At 40.0% G+C, this 21,690-nt stretch overlaps 1 protein-coding gene across 4 annotated transcripts in view; it reads right to left on the reverse strand.

Annotated features, from left to right (window-relative positions):
* sh2d3ca (SH2 domain containing 3Ca) overlaps positions 1-21,255 on the reverse strand; it is a 56,529-nt gene extending 35,274 nt beyond the window's left edge. The window contains exons 1-4 of one of the 4 annotated variants that reach the window (XM_007566481.2): positions 21,075-21,093; positions 18,717-18,980; positions 18,146-18,617; positions 14,149-14,188 (exon numbers count right to left, since the gene is read on the reverse strand). In XM_007566481.2, the coding sequence (XP_007566543.1) occupies positions 14,149-14,188; positions 18,146-18,617; positions 18,717-18,980; positions 21,075-21,093 (795 nt within the window). Of the gene's footprint in view, positions 1-5,735; positions 6,296-14,148; positions 14,189-14,317; positions 14,739-18,145; positions 18,618-18,716; positions 18,981-21,074 lie in introns of those variants that run through there. The other 3 variants (XM_007566490.2, XM_016679019.1, XM_007566499.2) reach the window with 3 other exon arrangements.
* Between the last annotated feature and the right edge of the window lie 435 nt (positions 21,256-21,690).

A 21,690-nucleotide genomic window follows, 5' to 3' on the forward strand; every position in this document is an offset into this window, starting at 1 on the left:
TATCGGTGTATAACAGTCATTCAGGGGAACTTTGTCTCAGTTTTGGAAACAAACTTTTATCACCAATGGAATGCGACAGCAATGAAAGTTCTTCAAGTGAAAGGAGAGTCTCGCCAGCTCCGAACATTTTAATGCAAAACTGAATGGAAGTGATGTTGGCATGAAAGGAGACTGTTTACAGAAAAGGTTTAAATATGTATGCAGCTTTGGGGAATTTTACTTTGTTCTTGCTTTCAGAGAGTCAAGAACTAATAAATTCCTCAGGACAAGCCTTTTCTTTATGCATCACGTCTCATCGTCTGATCTTATATCAAATAGCAGTATTTGCATAAACAGGATCAAAGAAAATACCCATGATCCCAAAGGCATTGGGAAATGTGCGAAATTAAGCAAGTAAACAAAGAGGGGTTGAGTCGGGAGGGGCACGTTTTTCCACGTTTTGTTTGACTTGACGCCGACTGGCTCACACTAATTTCAGGAAATCTTTGCTCGGAGGGAATCACAAAAGTTTAAATGTGTCAAAATCGTAACATAAAAAAATAAAAAAATCTGCTCACTTACAGAAGCTTAAATCAAACACTCTCTTTAACTAATGCCAAAACAATAATCTCTGAAAATAGCCATTACAAACCAGTAAGTAACATTCTGGAGAATCAGACACATGTTATTGTAAATATATAAAACACACTCGTATACGGCCGACACACACACACACACACGCAAACACACAAAACGGCAGACTTCTTGCTCCTCATTAGTGCCCAAACTATCACAGCGCTTTAATGAGAATATGGAGTCGGGAACAAGGCAATTCTAGCCATGCACGCACAGACACACGCCCAGAGAAACATGCACACACACATGCATGCACAGCTGCCCTTCACACTATGAGCCTGCAGGGTGTGACAGGCGGGCACGCCAAAAGAGGATTTGCAGTGAAAAGCTTTGGGGAGGAGAGGGAGAGAGAGCGATAGGAGGAGTGGAGAAGAGGGGATTACATGGTGAATATTTCAGTACTAAAACATACCAATCGGTTTGGACTCCCCTTTCTGGCACGGACTGACACACACATACACACAAACAGCATTAGGATTGCCGTATCTCATGCAGTCAACTACACACAGACGAGACAGTAAGTGGGGTGATGGGTAAAGCTAATTCCAAACACCAACGACCCCCCTCTGGGACATGACTGATGAACTGATGTAGAGCCTGCTGGGACAGAACTCAGGACCAAAACCAACTAAAATCTTCCTACTCTTTTAAAGTTGTATTTTAGCAAACATGCAAGAGGTGCGAATTGATGGCAAAGTTTTTTGTGACCTCAAAACTAATAAATCTAAGGTAAACACGATGAAGTACATGAGAGATAATAAAAGAAATCCTATAGACAACGAAGAAACAGTGAAGAGTTTAATTTTGTGTTATTAAATTGTGAAAGAGGGGATGGAAAAGATATACAGAAGAGATGTCAATGTAATAAAGTTCACCACTTCAATATGTAGGAAAGATTTATTACAGGGCACCTGGGGAAAAAAACAATAGATTAATGTAATAAGAAATAAGAAATGGAATGTTTATAGTTTTCCTTTTAAAAACCAATCAATTAATCAGTTCTTAGGTAAACTTTTTCAATAACCAAAATTGCTTAATAAATACATTAAGAGATGTCATTGTTTCTCCCAAAGCACAATGGAAACCATCTTGTGGTTATGTTTAAGCTAACAAAGCTTGTTTAACTAAACTGTCACATTCAGGCATAAGAGCAACTAAGGTTTGACCTTTAGTAAACCAAAAAGTCACAAAACATACAGAAAACAAGCTAATGCTAGCATTACCACTTTAGCAAGCTGAAAAGTCTTTTACGAACCAACAGACAATTAGCTAAGTTTAGCATTATCACTTTAGCAAACTAAACTTTCACAAACAAAAGTCAAACATCAATCAAGTCAGGCTATGGTGTAAGCTTCTAATAAGTCTCCCTGGAAAAAAAATCATATCCAAATGAACAATTTAGCTGAGCCTTGCTAATCCAAAGCATGCAATTGAATGACATAAGAATTCAAAATGACAAAAAAAAAAAAAACAGTCAGAATGTGATATAAAACACCACACTACTCATCAGTGCTGTAAGCCTCCACAAGCAGAAACTTGCATTACATTGCAAGGGACTGGATGGCAGAGGAGTGCCATGTTGCAAGGTTGGAGGTCACAGCAACATTCTAGATAAAGTGGGACTGCAGGAACGCTAAAGGACACAAGGACCAGCTGCCGGCTGGAATGACGACAGCCAAAAGCTGGTCAGGTCAGCAGGGAATCAGGCTCAAACACTGAGAGGCACAGAGATGGGAGGGGGAGGGAGGTAAAGGAAGGTGCTACAGAGGGGGGGAAACAAAAGATTAATTTAAAAAACAATCAAAGCAGAAGAGGCCATCATTCCGTGCGGGCCGATGCATTTTTTTTTTTAAATGCGTTTGTGAATGTGTGTATGTGTCGGAGTCTGGGGGCTTGTTGAGAGGGTCCCACTTTACATGCTTGAAGCACTGCAGACACATTTGTTAAGCCACATATTATTCTGCGTGTGAAAATATGCAGGGGTTTGTGTGTTCACAGTCAGCACACTGCAGTCTAGACCAAGGGATCAAGTGTAATCTCCCCACTGATACAGCTGATGAACTTAGGTCAGAGACCACTGTCACCATGTCAAAAGCATTTTTTTTTTCCAGAAGGCAACAGCAAAACAACGTGCCCTCCTTGTCGAATTCAGAAATGTGTCTTTTTTAAGAATGAAGGTATTCCAAGCGACTCTTGTGACATTTTAATTCATTTTTGGTCACTTTTGTCTTTATTGAAGTTGATCTGACTGGGATGATTGCCATGAGCTGCTACAGCGATTTGCCTTGAAAAATTTGAGGGGAAAAAAAGAGAAGAAAAAGTTGTACATGGTTCTCTTTCACATCACTAATGGACACTGAAGCAGCAGGACCCAGCGTGGGCAAAAACAGACTGCAGTTGCTAATGATGCAGAGTGATGCTGAGTAATTACTCTCACTGTTACTCACCAGGTCAGTATAAACCTTTCAGTTTTCAAAACTGAGATGCACCTTTAGCATCTCATCTCAAGCAATTTCAATAGGCATTTTTCATATTATAATAGGATATTACCGTGTGGTATTAATGTGGCAAAGCCTAAACTGGTAAAAGGCATATTATATATATACATATATATAACATGAAATGATTACTGCACTGCTTTAAGTTTTTCAAGTTAGCAATACTTGGGTCAATATGCAAAACCTGTCTGTGGTAACATCATACTGCTACAGAAACACACTGCAAACAGAGATGAAGACGTCAAGCATACACTTGAAGATGATTGGAGTCAAGGTAATTGTGGTGTTGGACTAACTCTAGCCTCATATATTCAGTCGTTTTTATGGTTTGGGAGTAACACAGCAACATACTGCCAGCTACTCTAACAGATCTGAGCTTTTTATCTGAACCAAGCCAGCACATAAACTTGTTGTGGAACTTTATGACCCAAACATGGTCCAGAATTCAAAAAGCAGCAGCCATAAATCAGTGTCAAACTTGTGCTCCACAGTCATACATCCAAATGGATGAAGCACCATCCCTCCTTCTTCCTTAGGATGACTTTACTGATGGCTAAATAAAATCCGCAGGAATGATTTCTTGGACATGTGAATTATAAACTTGTTACAATGCGTATTATGTTTATTGACATCGTGACAAGCCACTGCAAAAAAAAAAAGTGAATACACAAAGGGGCAAAACTGTAACAAACCTACAAAATACTGCTACGCATTTAACTGAAGCAAAATAAATGAAGTCATTTAAAATCCCAACAGTCAAGTAAATAAGGCAGTCATATATATATAAGTTGCAGAACTGAAGTAAAATAAACAAAAACACAGTAAAAAGTTTTCATAGGATGAACTCCTGACCAGGTACTGAGTAGTTCTGTGATTGACTGTTGTTTGTTCCCTGGACAAAATCCCCCAGCAACACAGCAGCTACAATAAATCGTCTTTACTCTCCTTGTTTTAGTTCTCACAGAAAGTACTCGTAGCTCAGTGCCCTGTGTTATTGATTGAGCCAATATTCACATTACCTTTCAGTAGTCCTGGCCGAGTGTTCATCAAAAATGCTGCCAGTCAAATCTTTTTCCTGCATCAAGCCATTGATGGAGCAATGGCATGCGCGCTCTTCTTTCTTACAGAAAGTATTCCTGGCCAGGTGTCCGTGTGTCTCTTTCTTTGAATCATTCAGGGATTTATTGCTGCCATTAGCTATGCATACACTCCATGATGAAGTTTACCATAGAGGGGCTCCTGGGATCAGTGCTTACGTGTTTACCTGCGTCTCTTTCTTGAACCGACTTATTGTCTCAATCTAATTGGCTGCGCCTCCTCGGATAGCAAAGTTGAACAGTAATAACTTTAACTGCATTGTGTTATAATTTGGACTGAATTGGACAGTGATTTGATCGCAGTGCGACTATATGGGTTATAGTGGAAGAAATCTAACCGAGATACGATTCATCCACTTTGACTGCCAATAAGAAATAGACTGTCTACTCCTATTTCACCACTTGAATAGAAGCAACAAAGTTAAAGCTTCTCCGTGTAGCAGAGTGTTTGGGTTATTCAGTTCCCTGCTTTGTGCCCGACAGGCCTATTTAATTAGAATGAATCGCGTAGTAAATATTAGTCTTTAGACAGCATCACACTATTTGTAAACACAACCAAGTTAGAGTGAATTAAAGCAATTTATTTTCCTATCCAAGAAACGCTCCCACTTAACTCTTAACTATTCAGTGACTTGTAATTAAATCCCGCCTCACACACACACACACACACACACACACACACAGCTCCACCGCAAGCACCCCTACAGAGGAACACCATGGCAGATTTAATTGAAATAAGTTCAATAGGTTGAGTTTCTAAATAAAAGCAGATGTGTCAAAAAAGAAAAAAGAAGTTGAAACAAGAGGCAGAAAACTCAAAGACAGTGACAAAATGTTCTTAAACAAGGTGGAACATGTCAACATCAGGATTAATGCTTTGCTCTGCAGAGCTCTCTATAATTGTTTTTTTGTTCATAAAAGTAAGAAATAATGAGAAATACAGAGAACATTTCAGATACAAACACAAAAACACAGACAAAACAAGTCGAGGGTGTCATTTTCTCTTAGAATAAGGTCAGATATTTGGTTTCAAGCTTCAAGCCAGATTTAGACCAAAGTAGAAGATGATACCGTACACTCTCTACTGTGCCCTTCGGACATATTCTTTAACTCTCCTACAATAAATACTCATTCCTGTGCTCCTTTCCCTCCCTCACACAAACTCAAAACTCCCCCTGAAAAAAAACAACAAAAAAAACAGCAAAAAGCCCTCCCCTCCCTCAGCACCCCTCTCCAACTCTGTCCACGCAGAGTTTTCACACAGTCCATCTGACACCCCGAGTGCTGTGCAGAGTGTATGATATCATCAGTCTGCCAACTACAAGGCAGGCTGACATTACCGGCTGCCAGGACAGCAAAGGCAGCCAGGAGTAAGCCCAGGAAGAAAAACCTAAACACACACTCATGCACGCTCATGCACATATGTTCAGAATAAGTCAACTTAAAGGGTGTGTGCAATCAGAGTGCACATATGTCTGATGGTGACATGCGCAAAAAGAGAGAGAGAGAAAAAAAAAGCACTCACCTGCACCTGCATGAAGGATCCCCTGTAGAAGCAGCATGCTGCAGCTGACAGAGCACTCCACAGACTACACCTCTCCGTCATGTTGGGCTCACACCTTCCCACTCCAATCTCTTTAATTCTTTTTTTTTTTCTTGGTTTACCTCACCTAGCCCTCTTCTTACTCCTGGAGTCCAAACCAACACCAACCTCAGAGCTCAAAAGCCTCTCCCTCTCCCACTCCTCTCCGCCTGCCTAACAGACCCTCAACATTCTGCCACCACTCGCAAACAAGAGCAGGCTGCAAGCTGCACATCTAAAGAAGCCCCGGCTGCCGGCTCGCAACATCAGCCTTTCACCCACGAGCAGTGCTGAGGATGAGAGCGAGAGATGGTGCAGCTGCTGACATCCCTCCCCGCACACTCCTGCCCCGCACCGGCTTCTGCTTCAGCTCGCTTCTGCTTGCCTTCCTCTCTCTCTCTCTCTCTCTCTCTCTCTCTGCACTTGCTTCACGCCGCTGCTAGGGATTACCTCATTGCCTGCCCATGAAAGGGGTGTGGGTGGGGGGAGGGTGGACCAGAGGGAGAGGGATGGTGGGAGGGTGGTGTATGATGAGGGGTGGGGAGGGGGGGAGAATGCTTACAGGCTGAAGCTGAGAGGAGTGCTGTTGAATTGCTGGGCAGAAACCCCCCCCCCCCCTACAATGACCCCCCCCACACCTCACCCCACCACACCAACCCCTCTTCCCTTCAGCTCCCAGAGCGGCTGAGACAATGCTGACAAGCGGCGAGGGTATAAAAAGGGGAGGGGAGGGAGAGAAAGTGAGAAAAAGATTGGAGGAGAGGGAGAAAATTAAAAGATGTGATGATGAATGAAGGAGATTAGGGAGAGGAACGGAGGACGTGTGCAGCCTGCGTTGTGCTACGTTCATGGTCACACCTTCACATCGCATAGCCAGAGGTGTAGAGATGTATTTTCCTTTTGAAGAAATATACAAATATACAACAGATAGAGCGGAGGGGGACTCGGGGGGGACAACAAAAAACTGCATTTTTTTTAAGTGTACCAAAGAAAAGCAAAGTTTCTCTGGACCTCTGACGTCTCAGAGCGTCTTCAGGTTTGACACTAGAAGTTGAGAATAGAATTAGACAACTGGGGGTTGAGTCAATGATGCAAGTTTCAAGGTAATTTGTTGCAGGGGTTCCTACGAAGGTTTGGCACAAAAAGTATTTGTGCCTTGTAACTATGACGTTGAAGTCAGAGAGAAAAATCCAACAGAAGTTTGTGATGGCAATTTTTATTCAGTCTTTCACAGTTACACTTCTTTGCACGAAAAAGATTTGGGACGGAAAGTTTGTAAAGGTTGGGCGGATGCTGAGCACTGATAATCTGGCGTAAGCACACTATCCAGGCTAGAATCTCAGGAATTGTATTATTGGAATATCTAACATTGTTAATATAGTATGCTTAAAAATCGCAGACTACAATGAAAAAATAGTATTTGTAAATAGTTGAAGCTTGCCGTTTTCTGTCATATTCAATAAAATATTGTGGACACGTTACCATTTGGCCAGAGGGGGCGCCATAAAGAGTCAATCAACTTTAGCCAGTTTTCAAGAACAATAAAAACACAGCAGGCTAAAACAAATGTTACTTCAAATCAGAATTTTATCTATCTAGTTTTTAAAGCAAACTAACAATAGATGTTATTTTAAATCCATGTCACTACTGTGAAAAACGGACAGGAAACGGAGGAAATAAAAAAAAACTATGATTACCAACATGTCAGTTTCACTGTGATTTGTTGGTTTTAGTAAACGCTATACTGAAAGAACAACTTGATAGATCCTGAAATTTATTCTAAAGCATTCTGTGGAATATTTTCCTTGAGGAATAGAACTCATATTTTTAAATACATTGGCAATAAGATAAAGTGATCATTTACATTGCAAGAGGTTTAGTCTTACACATTTAGGCCAACACTTGATTTTATGAAAGGTAAATTTCATCCACTTAAAAGGACGAAATAGCAAAACAACTGAATTTCCACAACAAGTAAAGTGACACAGACTCTGCTAAACAGCATTAAAGGGACAGTTTAAAGTTTTTTGTACAGGTGAGACGGAGGTAAAGGCGCCACCAGAACATGAAAAGCACCCGTAGCCTTTTTCCTACTTCAAAAATCCAGAACTCTGTCTTTAGGTTCCCGTCTACATTTTACCACACACACCTCTGCAGACAGTTTGGTTGTATCATAAACGCTACCTGTGTGTGCCTGTGCGTAGCTGAATATAATGATGTGTCTCTAAAAGGCCATGCCGGCTGCAGCTAGACAGCTCATTATGAGCTGGAAAGCAGAGGCAGGTGTTTCAAGCATAACAGGGTGTGATTTTTCACTGGCCAATTTCACACAGAAACACACACATCAGCAGGGAGATGTCAGGTGGGGTGGGGCACCCATCTCCGGAGGCCTCCTGAGTGACTTTGTTGAGGACGCTTCACCGTGGAAACGCCAGCCAGGGAGCCCTGACAGCATCCAAAATTCTGACACTGCACTTAATTGGGCCTGCGCCACTGCAGCAATGCAGAAAGAAGGAGAGAGAGATGGAGCTAAGGAGAAAAGAAAGATCCTTTCCCTGTACCAGCACGCGCACTCTGACCCCACTCTAATCTGCTTGTTGAATCTATGCTAGCGGGCCAAAAGGAATAAAAACCAAAGGTCACAAATGCAGAGCAACAAAACACAGGATGGATTCATTAACCACATCGTCTCCTCTTAATGTAATCTCAAATCATCCAGGCGTGGATTAGACAGATTACACAGTGGGTGGGACGCAAATAATCTCTCGGAGACCTGCGCTCCTCTTGCTGTTGCTCGATAATACCACGACAAAACCTTTTATGACACAGCCACGAGTATATATTATGGTAGCTGTGGTGCGCTACGCCCACACATACCGGTTGCTTTGTCTGTGCACCACATTTCTAAGAAAGCGTTAAAAAGTTGTCTTGTAATCAGAGAGGTTTATTGCCATCTGTAAAAAGTAAAATAAAAGGCAAATGTTGGTTATCTAAGAAAAAAAATATCGCTTTGTAATATACTATTGAACTCAATACAAGCAGGTGTGAGAATAATGGGTGGATTGAGGACGGGTTTTAAAAATGGACAGTGAGAATGGGATGGTCAAAAAAAAAGGTAAAATGAGGAGAACAAGAGGGATTAAATGGGAATAAAATGAGGTTAGGAAAACAAGAATGCAGAGGATGAGTGGGACAAAGGGATTGAATGGATAAAAAGTGGTTAAAAATAAAGAGACACATGAAAAAAGAATATGGAAGTATCATAAAGAAGGGATGAGCTGGATGGATGGGACAAAACAAGTTTATAAAACGGGCACAGGGGTTGAGAATGAAAAACAGGAAGGGATGAGGATGGAAGGAGTGAAGGAGGAGGAGGATGGGGTGGAGAAGCGCTGCGCGGGTGGGCCAGCTGAGGGTTTGTTTGCTGAGTAATTAGAGACGTAACCGAGGTGTGGTTTGAACCTAAGTGAGCACATCAACTACAGCAAAAACCGAAGATCTGCTGTGGAAAGTGTGAGAAAATCTCACACCATTAAAGTTTGTATTGTAACTTTGTTAAGTGCACCTTATTGAATCAACCTTTGCAGATGAAAATACACACATATTGTAGATAATATAAAGGATTGCCAATTGGAGTCGTTATTGCGCAAACCTCCCTAACAGAGGTAAGAAGAGAGGAAAAAAGTGATCAAACTGCACTGTCTCCCAGCTGTGAACAGAGCCACCACATTCTGGGATTCAGAGGTGTGTGAATACTTTATATTCTGCCAATAACTCCGGCTTCCTCTGACTTCTTCAGATTTGCACCAGTGAAAGGTTCCAGCACAACTTGTCATTGTTTCAAAGTGAAATGGGTTCTCAAGCCTTACACTTGTTTACGTGTGTCATTTCGCATCCTCAGATGAATCACAATGACAGACATCAAGTCGCTGTGGCGGGTGAGATGAGGCATTAAGCAAAGCAAGACTGAGTCAACTTTTCTTTTGAAAAAATGAAAAAAATAAAAAAAAATAATCCAAGAGTGAGATAAGATTTCTGGTGGATATGCCAGTTTTCACACACAGCTGAGAAGATGTAAATTTTGAGTTCTGCTGATGTGCTAAATTTATTAAAACCCTCACGTACCTTACTATAATTGACCAAAAATTCATTTTTCTAAGAGTTTATCCCGTCATACATTCATTGAGGTTGTTCTGTCTCTTTTGCACCACGGACTTTCTCTCTTTCTCCATCAAATCCAGTGTTTCTCCAGTCGGTCTTATCACAGCATTCCTGCTCTCATCTCTCACCTTCTTATCCCTCTGATCAATAGCCTAACCTCCTCCTTCCAGCCTCTTCTCCTCTCTGATCCCTGTCCCCACTCTTCTTCTCCGCCCTCCTGCTCCCCTTCCTGGCCATCCCTCCACCTTCCTCTCACTCCAGTCCTCTATCTCCTCATCTCTCCCCCTGCTTGGAGGCGGGCTTCAGTTAAATATTAATTAGTAAGCCTCATCCCGCAGGCTGATAGGGAGGACAATGGAGAATCCCTGCTTGTGCCTGTGAGCGTCTTACTAATGAAAGAGTGTGTCTGGATGTGTGGGAGATAGGCACGTGATAGAAAAGGTGTGAGTGGGAAGAGTGGAAAAATGTGTGTGAGAAAAAAAAGAGAGAGAGAGATAGATAAACCGCGGGATAGAGATTATATGTGCAAACACATCTGTAACTGTGTCAATGTGTGTGTTCATGCCCTAAAAACAAAGGCCATGCAGGCTGTGTGTGTGTGTGTGTGGGGGGGGGGTTAAAAGGGTGCAGTTAATGATCTGTGTGTATGTGCCTCTCTGTGATTGGTGTATCTGATCACCATCAGGGTGGACCTTAACCACCTTCTGGTTAATCTGCATTAAACCTTAGATATGTGTGTCAAAGCCTGTTCGTAACACCAGACTGCTGCAATATAGAGGAAACTCAAACACTTTGTCTCCACAGATATATTGTAAAAAAAAAAAAAAAAAAAAAAGATTTAGGCATGAAATTGTGCAATTTAAATTCAGCTGTCTTGCTATAATCACATTAAAATGTCTAAACCTTTAACCGATATGTTGCTGTGGCAACAAGGCACATTTTTTTAGTGTGAATAAAGCGGCATATTGTATAAGAGAGATGAATGTGGCATCATTCCTGGCTTTGTGTGCTGATTTGTGGCATGCTGACCTTGAAGAGGTGGACAAAATACGCAAAATGAGGGGAGTATGAATATGAATCCTAGCTGAGCCTCTTAAAAGGTGGGACTTTGACGGTGTGGTAATTTTAGAAGTTCTTTGTACATGCCTGACTGTGGGTTAGGTAGTTAGTTATAAAACCTTATAAAGTTAGGTAATAAGGCAAGTTTATTGGTGTAGCACAATACATGCACCAAGTAATCCAAAGATATTAAAAGGAAATTAAAGGAAAGACATTGTAATCACAGAATGCATTGCTTGAAATGGGATCTCATTATACCATTGCATAAAAATAAACTTTAACAAAGGAAAGAAATCACTCCAAAACTTTTTGGACACTACAGTCCGTTCTCGCAACAACCGTATCACCAAGTTGTGACAGTCAAAATGAATTTCTAAAATTGCTGACCGTGTTTCCCGTCTTTTAATCTTGCTGTTCATGTCATCGAAGTTATACAGTCAGGTGCCTACGTGGGTCTGGATTTGACATGGAGATAATTGAGGTCAATGAGTCTGTATCTGTTGAGCTTTGCTGGGGAAGAACTGCAAAATTAAAAGAGTTCATCAAATCGCCAGCAGTCATCTGACACTTAAATGGAGGAGCGTTCTCCATAGATTGAGGTTAGAGCTTAAAAAAGCTGCTCACGTGTTACAGGAGAAACACACACACACGATATTTCATGATTTATAGAAGGCTATTATGTTTTTATCACTTTTGCTGACATAAATCTAATAAATAATGAAAATTCACACAGCATAGTGATGATGCCCACCAAAAATAACTGTAACTGATATCAAAGATAACCAGGCCTTTTTTAAAAATGTTCATTTCTTTAAAAAATAAAAAAGGTGCCGCACTTATTCAGTCTACAGTAGCAGAAGCTCACATAATACATGCAATCCCCCCAAAGGGCGCTGCTTTGATTTAATTGAGCACCTCTCAGACGCTTGCAGATCTTTGAAATTTAAAACCATTCGCATAATCAAACATTCAGCAACACACTGATCCACAGCTGAACCCCCTCTCACACACACACACGCACACACACGACGCGCACACAATATTTTATCCCGAGCAGCGATGAGAGTCCCAGACATATGTTAATAAACCTCATATAAACCAACCCGTTCCACCTCCCCACCCCTTGGGGTTTCTTCAGCTCATAAAAACCCGGCAAAAATGTTAAAAGATAAAACCGAGACGTTGGCAGTGAATACTTTATTTATTTATTTAACCCCAGCATTTAATCTTTTTTTTTTTTTTTTTATCCGATGCATAATATTTGTTCAGTGTTGTCCAATTTTTATTGTTAGTGTTTGTGTGTATAGGCATGGGTGCGACTGAGCACATGTGGAAAACTGAGCCGCTGGGCTGGTCTCTCCCATTATAACAGGGTGCGCTGAGGCCGACTCCTGATTTAAACATCAGCTGTCATAAATGTTTCAGAGAGGTGGAAGGAGAAGGGGACACTGCTGGCAGCTTTTAGGGAGAGGGCTGGGAGGCGGGCGGGTGGGTGAGGCTGCTGTGGTGACAAATCATGCAGGACTGGTGTTTATAATGAACATAAAACATTAGGTCTGCTAGAGTTGAAAGAAGTGCAAAGCTTCTTTATTTTTATTTCGTATGCATGCAGTTTATAAAGTTTAAGAGAGAACATATGGTAGAATAATTTGACTGCAATATTATAGATGTCAGAGTTTATGTGAGAGACACGCACCACCAAACACATCCACTCACATCACTGGTGAAAATGTGTCAACATAAGTTCATATATATTAGTGCATACAAGAATAGTCTGGAAAAACAAAATGAAAAAAATCCAACTTATAATTTGATTCAGTGTAAAAATAAAAAAACAAATTAAAATGTGATTATGTAATTTTTCAGTTTGAGCTTTCCAAAATGAATCATGTATGTATCCACGTTAATATTTAGTATTTGCCTTGCTGTGACACAGAGGTCCATTACTCTTCTCCAAACTTCAAAATGGGAAGGCCAAGACAGCATGCTCAGTTTTGTATTAACTGAGGGAAGAGGGAAGGGAAGTTGGGAAGATGTTTATCTACAGCCTTGGCTGTGGATCTTTATATGTCACAAAGAGCAGAGCTGCTCTCTAAAATGTCTATATCTGCAGTCAGAACAACAGTTCAAAACTTTACAACAACTGGAACTGTGACAAAGAAGGCTGGATAAGTGCAGCTAGCAGGAGTGTCAGAGAGTTGCCACAAAAGACATGAAATAAAACGGTAAGGTCCTTGTAAAAGAGCAGCAGTATAGCTTAAAACAATATTTGAGGAGTATTTGAGTGTATATGCGACATATTTGGAAAATGTTGGCACAACTGTTGAGTCCAAATGTGCAAAGATTTTCTTTTAATTCCTATTTGGTCTTTAACTACAACTGATGTTTGCCTCAAACAATAAGAATAACCGAAGAAGAGAAGAGTTGGGAAGATGGTTATCTACAGTCAATTTGTTGAGTCTGAGACATTTGTTTTACAAAGAGGGAATACAGGTCAGGGTCACAGGAGAAGGCTTTTATCACCTCACCGGTGATGTGTAATCAATACAAAAACTGCTCCTCAAGCACCCACTTTCCCTCCGTCTTTTCTTCTCCCATCCTTTCTAATTTAGCTTCATCCTTCATCTCTCAGGGTCCACTTTTGATCTTATTCCTGAAGAGTTTGTTTGTGTACGTGGTGCATTAAACCCAACTATGTCCAAGGTCAAAAACAGACTCATAAATATGGACCTCTCAGCTCGAGAGGATGTCGCCACCTGCTGGAGGAAGCGTGCACTGCTTATAAATGTAGAGTGCTGACATTGCCATTAAAAATTCAATTAGCTAAATGGCCGGTTAAATTAGACTAAATACAGAGTGAGTCTGCTGAAATGAGCAGAACAGAGGACAGATTGAAGGCTGATACCAACATCTCAGCACTTGCATAAAATTTTTAATTTAATAATGTTGAGCAGGGGAAGTGTTTCCAGCTGAACAGCGCAAAAAAAAAAAAGTTAATGCAACAAAACACTGATGGAAACACCATAGAAAAACAGATGAAGGCTAAAATGTGTTTTATGCGACAATTCTAAGCACAACATCCAAAGAAATATTTAACCTGGGAGGAATAAAAATGGAAAGACATCTAAAGACTGACCTGAACTTGTTCTGCGTGGGTTTCTGCCGGCTTCATGTGGCTGGAAAAGGAGAATGAAAAGAAGTGAATATGTGCAAGAAAAAGACAGATGAAAGAAGGAAGATGTTCGGCAATATAACAAAGGAAAAAAGGCTACCTAAATTGTGTATACCTGTGCTTTGATACTCACCCTCTTTCTTTTGTGTTTGATGTGCTTGTCTAACAGGTGCACGTTACCACAGACATACAAGCTTCTTTAAAAAAAAAAAAAAGAAGAAGAAAAAAGAGCCTGTATTCCCATGGATGTCTACCGCAAGCTTTCAAGTGCTTAAAATGTGGATGCTGCTCAGCCTCATGGAAAGAAACATAACAAACCCTGCTGCGCTTCAAGGGTTTCTGAGTGTGGACTCTCAAATCTGGTGGCAAGCATATAACACGAGCTTGTGATGGATCCCGATCATGTGTCAAAAAGCGTTGGAAGTCCGTCCGCGGTTACTGCAGCGCAGCTTTGCAATGAGGAGCCAGAGCAAGCGCAGGGGGCAATTATCCTCTCAAGCAAGTTTTAAGATCAATTGGTGCAAGTCCCAGTTGTGAGATACGTCTCAGAAGGCCGGGAGTTAAGCAGTGTTACACACAACCAGAGGGAGAGGCCAGATCAAAAGGTCCATTTATGGCAGTAGGAGAGGGGATGGTGATAGTTTCCACACTGCCTTACAAAGCTCCCACTGTTATCTTCAGAAATTAGCATTTTTTTCCCCTCTGTTTTTGTGCCGATAACACAGCATCTCTCTGTAAGGATTGAGCTAAAATAATAATGTCTTGTTAGATAGTGGCAGAAATTTGTGTTAATTCATGGCAGTTAGAAGACTTATTGTCAGTGAGTACAGATATGCAGACACATAACTGTGTCCATTTCACACAAAGCGGTTTAAAGAGAATTTCCGACTTGTTGATTGACATATCGCGAGAAAGAAATTAGAAAAGTCATTGCTAAAGTTGTCAATGCACACTGTGCATGCGGCATTTCCAAAAGTTAAAGATTAAATCTAAAAAATTACATCAAGAGGAAACATTTTGGTCATTTTAATAATTCAAATTCTGGTACGTTGACTAAAAATGGATGTGTGAAAATATCCATGTGTGGAAGCCAAATGTTTTTGATATCAAGGCAATAAACTGAACTCATAAATGGCGCAATTTACTGAAATGAACTGCAAACTAGAGATTAGCAGCAACTTTCTTCACACACCGGGGCTCTAAAGACCCAGTCTTTGAAGCTGCACAGAAAATGAAGTATGGTTCTTATACACTCCATTTTGTTTTATACAATTTTCATATGCATGGATTTCCCTTATACTTGCCTGAGCTGAGAATTTGGGACCATTTAAAAAAAAAAACGTCAGAAGAACAGAATACATTTTTGAGCTCTATAAAAACACGTGTTTTAACAATTAAATTGTAGTACACACACAACAAATAAAAGTTAAGTGTTTCATTAAAGAAACCGAATGAATGAATTCAAAACCAGGTAGAGGGACGGACAGCTGAACCATCGGTCAATTTTATCTCATACCACACACGTCAAACAAATATCAGTTTAAAACAGTGAAGCGCAAAAAACTTTTAAAGGCTAAAGAATAAACCTCACATTTGTCAGATGAGCTGATTATCACAGAAACACATTGGCGCCATGCCATTTCTATTTTCTTCTTTTTCCAACGACCAAAGGAAGCAAGAGATACTGTCAGGCAGCTGAGAAGGAAAAAGATGCAAAGAGCTGCACAGAGCAGAGGCAGTCAGAGAGATGGACGGACAGAGTGGTGATTTGGGGTTGAGCTGACATACTGTAGGAGGGAGAGCTGTTGAATGAGCCTGATGTACAGAGCTTTATTTCCCACGGTAACTGAGCTGAACTAATGGCCAGCCAGACACTCTCTGCTCACACATGGGAGTCTTTACATGGCAGCAGATATACAGCCTGTGCTTTTAAACAAGCACACGCAAACACAGCACTAATGAAACCTAATATGTGCACTCTGCGTTTCCTACGGGTTCTGTCTTTCACGTGTCCAGGGATGACGGTGCGGGGAATGCAAGCTGTCTGGGTGAAGGCGGCCTGCGCACATATAGAGGTTTAATTCTTCCCTTAAACTCCCAAAGAGCAAAAAGTTATTAATAAATCAGCTGCCCCAGTGAGAAACACACACAATAAGCCCAAAGAACGCTAATTTCCCAGGATCTTTTGTGTGTACGAGCAAATCAATGCTAAATGAGAAATCATCCAACCAGCAGCCGACCGGCAGCTTTCCAGACGCATTTGATCAATAAAAGCAATCAATATTAGTTGCTGCCTTAAAAAGCAGAGGAATGAATCCAAGTATCTTCTCACTTTACACGCATCATTTAAAAGAAGACTGTGTTTGCAGCGTAACATGTACCGCTTTGTGTATGTGCACAGCAGTCAAACTAAGACGATAGCTCTGCCTACCACAGGGTTGAAGAACTCTGCTTTCTGTACCACTGCTGGTAAAATCTGACTCATGCTCACCAAAACACTTCATTTTGGGATTTTCAGGATTCCTTTTCAACTGATCTCTCTTTATAGTAGAAGGATTTAAAAAAAAAAAAAAACAAACAAACAAACATGCAGCTGAAATTTGAAAAGAAGACTTGGTGCACAAGTATAAATTTATTATAGATTTTATGATCCAAGATGGTTGGAACTTGGGCTTAATTGGTGTTCTAAGCAGGCAACGAACAGAAATCTAAACTAGTGGATCACTGAAATGAGCTCTGTCATTCCGATGCAGCTATTTGAAAGACATTTAGCCAAATACTAGTGGGAGTGTATGTATATATGGGAGTAAGTATTTATATTTTAATTCTGTGTGCATCATTCCCTCACTATATCATAAATTAGGGGAAAGTTTATCAAGCCCAATGTTTATCTTGTCCAAAATAGAAACATTTAAAATAATTTCAAACTACCATTTATTTTCGAAAAGCATTTAGTCCCAACTGGGATCAAATTAAATAAAATAGAATAAAATTTCAAAATGTAGGATCTTAAATGCAAAAAAACTATTTGCTCTTTCACTGTGGAGGCACATTTGTAAAGCAGGAGCCCCATACTCAGAGCTAAATACCAAAAATTGTAATGAGAAAGCATATGCATTTCATAAACAGTGTAAAAGAAAAATAAAGAGAACCTAAACAAATAAAAACAACATACAAATGCAAAATATTGCATTTGTATGCAATGCAATACAAATGCACTTTCAGCTCTATATGCTAAAAGTGTTGCCCTTGTACCACTGTGACTCTTAAAAAAATGTTTGAATGCTTATCCAAGAGTCGGGGTCACAAGCATCTTACTTTAGTTTATTTGTTTATAGAAGCTGAAAAGTTTTACACAGCTGTCTCGGGTTCAATTCACCGCCCGCAGACTTTCTTCACCCGCTTATCTCTCTTTCTGTTTCCTATCTGATTACTGTCAATACAGAACTGTTTGTCACAAAATATATTTTGTTACAAACTATTATTTAATGTTTAAATAAACTTTAATACAGCAAAATTTACTCATCAAGAGTCTGATTAATAAAACTTATGCAGTCATTCAACTTTACTTCTAAAATCTTCTTTTTTTTTTAAAAAAAAAAGTGCAACATCCTTTCACATATTTTGTGTTTCACACCCTTAATTTGTAAAGCAACTAAAGCTAAATATTATAAGTGAAAGCAAAAAAAAAAACACAGATTTGTAGTAGTAAGATCATAGCTTGTGCAATACTTGTGAAAAAACTAGTTCTCTACCAGAGGCAGCAACCACTAACAATTTCATCTAACTTCAGCTCAAAGCAAACAAGAGCAAAAATAATTTGCTAAGTGTCAATTAAACAAACATTGTTCTCAGCAAACTAAAAAGATGAATAAAGGGAAACATGACTCAATAATAATCATAATTGCACACAAATGTTTGTTTTTTCTCAATCAACAAAAACTAGAAGACAGAAACTCACCAGTAAATGTCGTCTCCTTCATCCATCTTTGCTTCCTGTTCATCCTCCTTTAGCTCTAATCCATCACTTTCAATAGTTTCTTCTCTTTCTTGACTGACAGGAATCTCTTCAGGTTTGGACACTTTCTTCTCCTCCAACTGATGTACTACATCTGAACCACCAGATGGTAGCACTTCCTCACTGGCGGTATTGTTTCCAGACTGGATGCTTTGGTTGATTGTGGGATCTTCTGCAGGTTCAGACTGCGTCTTGGAATCAGCTGAAGTAACATCCGGGTCATGTTCTGCACCCTCAGCTGAAGGGACTTCTTTCAACCCTGTGTCAGCAGTGACTTCCGCTTTAACCTCAGATGTCTTGGACAAGGAACCTATAAGTGTCTGTGAAACCTCTTTCTTGTCTCCTGCTGGTCTCTGGCTTTGACTTCTGCTGACGCTGCTCTTGTCTTTAGTCTTTTTACTGCTGTTGGAGATTGCTGTAGCGAGATGGGTTATTAGAAACTCTCTGTTTCAGAAAGCATCAGTAAAAAAAAATAATAATTTGCAATAATTTGTTGAACATCACCCCTGCTCACCTTTGCTGCTTTTATCCCTCTTTCTCATCAGCAGCCGAGGCAGCGTGCCCACATGTGTGTAGTCCTCACTGGAGCGGACGTAGCTGGCAGTGCGAGGACGCATTGCCCCCAGATCGTCCAGCGTTGTCTCGACAACCGGACTCAACTTACCCGAGGCAGCACATTCACCATCATCTCCAGCCTTTGACTTCGAGGCCTTTGAGTCCGATTTGTCAGTGGAGCGACGAAAAGAGATGTTGGTCAGGCTGCCAAACCATTTGAAACCTTAAATGGGAACAGTTTGAGAGCATGGGTTGGTGAGATGACAACTCTGTAACATTTTGAATATTACAGAAATTATATCAATTCAAAATCATACTTTGGAGATTCCCTTTCTTTGTTTATTTTTACTATTTTTTTACATAATTCATTTCATTTATAGGAAACTACTCAGTATATAGATAATTTAATATTGCATGAAATCTCCTAAAATAACTGAAAAGCAGAAGCGACAGTGAGAGAGAAGTGGAACAGACCCACCCAAGATTACCGACAATGTGGGCATCAAACTTTGCATCTCAATAAACAGCGTAAACGCTTCTGAAAATAATAACCCTGCAAGGGACAAAGCAGTTTACTGTAAATTATAAACTTATTCAAATGATTCATTTTAAAATGTCAAATTTGCAACACATGGGCCAAGTTCTCTGCATTTAACAATTTACTGTATGCAGATATTGTGAATTCAAATATTATGTTTGTTGTACATTTACTCAAAGGAAACAGCACACCTACAAAGGGGCAGGTTTCAAACCCTATATACTGTAATATCTTTGCCTTTGGTGGATAAGATATAAATCTAGGGACAAAACTCATGAAACAAGTTTCCTATTGTTTATCTGCATGTCCAGTACAGATGCAATTTTGTTTTTTTTTTTTCTTATTTGACGATTTCCAATTATTTCTAAATTACAAATCTGTTTCACTAGTATTACCACTTTTAACACATAGCTCCCACAAGGCCAGACTGGAAGAAGTTACTCTTGAAATAAACCATGTTGGTCCGCAACAACGTTACTTGGGATTACCGATGCTAGTATTTTAATATTTGTTCTGCTCTTTGAGAGTTTAGAATCTAGCAGTAGCACATTTTATAAAAATAGTCAACAAGTCATTTGTGTTTACTGAGAGTCATACAGTGAGAAGGATGACAATATGATTGGTACTGACGATGAGAATTGACCACATGTGGTTGCATTTTAAGTCCATAAAGTTGATCAGAGTCTCCAAAGACTCTTTTTTTATTGTGCACATTGTAAATGTAAGCACAAGAAATGGCAAAATAAGCATTGATTTTAAAAAAATGAAAGCCTGACTATTAATGAGAATGTCCATCTATTCATTGGCTGTACTTGCTTATCATTGCAGGCCTCTCCCAGCCCTGCATCTCCAGCAGTCATCAGCTGAGAGGAAGTGGAATGGTTGCCAATCCATTACATGGCAATATAGAGAAACACAGGACAGACAACACACTCACTCACTTATACCTAAGAATAACTTTAGAAAAAACAGTTAGCCCAACAGTAATGCTTTTGGACTGTGGAAGGAAGAAAGAGTAACCAGAGGAAACCCACACAGAAAGAATACCCAAAGTCCATGCTGGAAGACCACAAGCCAGAATTCAAACCCCGGACTTTCTCGCTGCAAGGCAACAGTGATACCTACCACTGTGCAGCCCAAATATCAATATAATGCATACATCAATTAACTTTAGCTAAAAATTCTGACAAACATGTCAAATACCCAGTCAGAAGCTGTCTGATGGATACATGGTTGAGGTCACTTTGCTACAGGATGTTCAAGTAATTCATAGTGTGAAATCCTACTTTTATTTGAAGCTGTAAGTGTATTTAAAAAACAAAAACACATGCTTTAAATTCAAATGTGTGCAGCCCAAATCCTTTCTTAAGTTAGTGAAGTTGTTTATCATTGACTGTTTGGTTCAAATTAATAATTCAAAACCAATATAGTTGACATAATTGGAGTCTCTCCATAACTGACTCCTTAACCTTGTTTTTCTTCACTAATGTTTGAAGAATGAAGGAAACTTTGTATTTGCATTATTCTGTGAATACTTGACTCCTTCAGGGTCACAGCAGGATTTACGGAGGGATTTTTCAAGTAGGTCTTTTGCCACCGCAAGTTTTTTCCACACCAATGTGAGTTTGAAGCGCTACATAGTTGATGTGCTTTTATAAAATAAAACACTTTTGGTACTTCTCACAACTAAGACATTGCAAAACTGTATGATGGAGCAACATATGTAAAAAGGACCACAAATATTAACAACAGGTCCACACACGCACAGATGATACTCACCGAGTTTCCGTAAGCTCATGGTGGCGCCCGGGCTGTAGTTGAGTGACAGATGGATCAGCTGCAGCAAAGCAGAGGAGAAGATGAACGGCAGCTTTTTCTCTAACGAGAAGAAGAGCTGAGGTATTTATCAGATAAGGGTGAGCCGCTGCTCACACTCTGCTTGCAGGAGAACAAAACTGAGAGATGTGCAGCAGGGGCAGGGCAGACCATAACTTCCTGTGAAAAGGCAGCAAACACCAAAGTGAAGAGGAAATGAAAAGCCCCAAAATGACAAGAGACGGGGCTGAAAGACACTGATAAAAAAATGACACTTAGAAAGGTTTCCTCGTGGCTGTGAGTAAAAAAGTGCAGTGAAATTGAAACTAATAGTTTTCTATTTTCCATAGCTTCTTTAATTTTTCATATAAAGCTAATTGTACTTATTTGTACTTAACTGTGCTTATTTGTTGAGATTCACCCCTGCTCAAAATGTATCAAGAGTATGAGTCATGCTCTTCCAGTCTGAAAGTAGAAATAAGGAAACTTCACGTTTGTTTCCTGGCTGCAATTTTAGTCTCTAATTAGCTCCTTTTTTAAACATGTCAAAATACTGGAATTCTCCTTTTATCTTTTTTTT

The sequence above is a fragment of the Poecilia formosa genome, unplaced genomic scaffold, assembly GCF_000485575.1.
Source record: "Poecilia formosa unplaced genomic scaffold, Poecilia_formosa-5.1.2 Scaffold6, whole genome shotgun sequence".
NCBI classification, from domain to species: Eukaryota; Metazoa; Chordata; class Actinopteri; order Cyprinodontiformes; family Poeciliidae; genus Poecilia; species Poecilia formosa.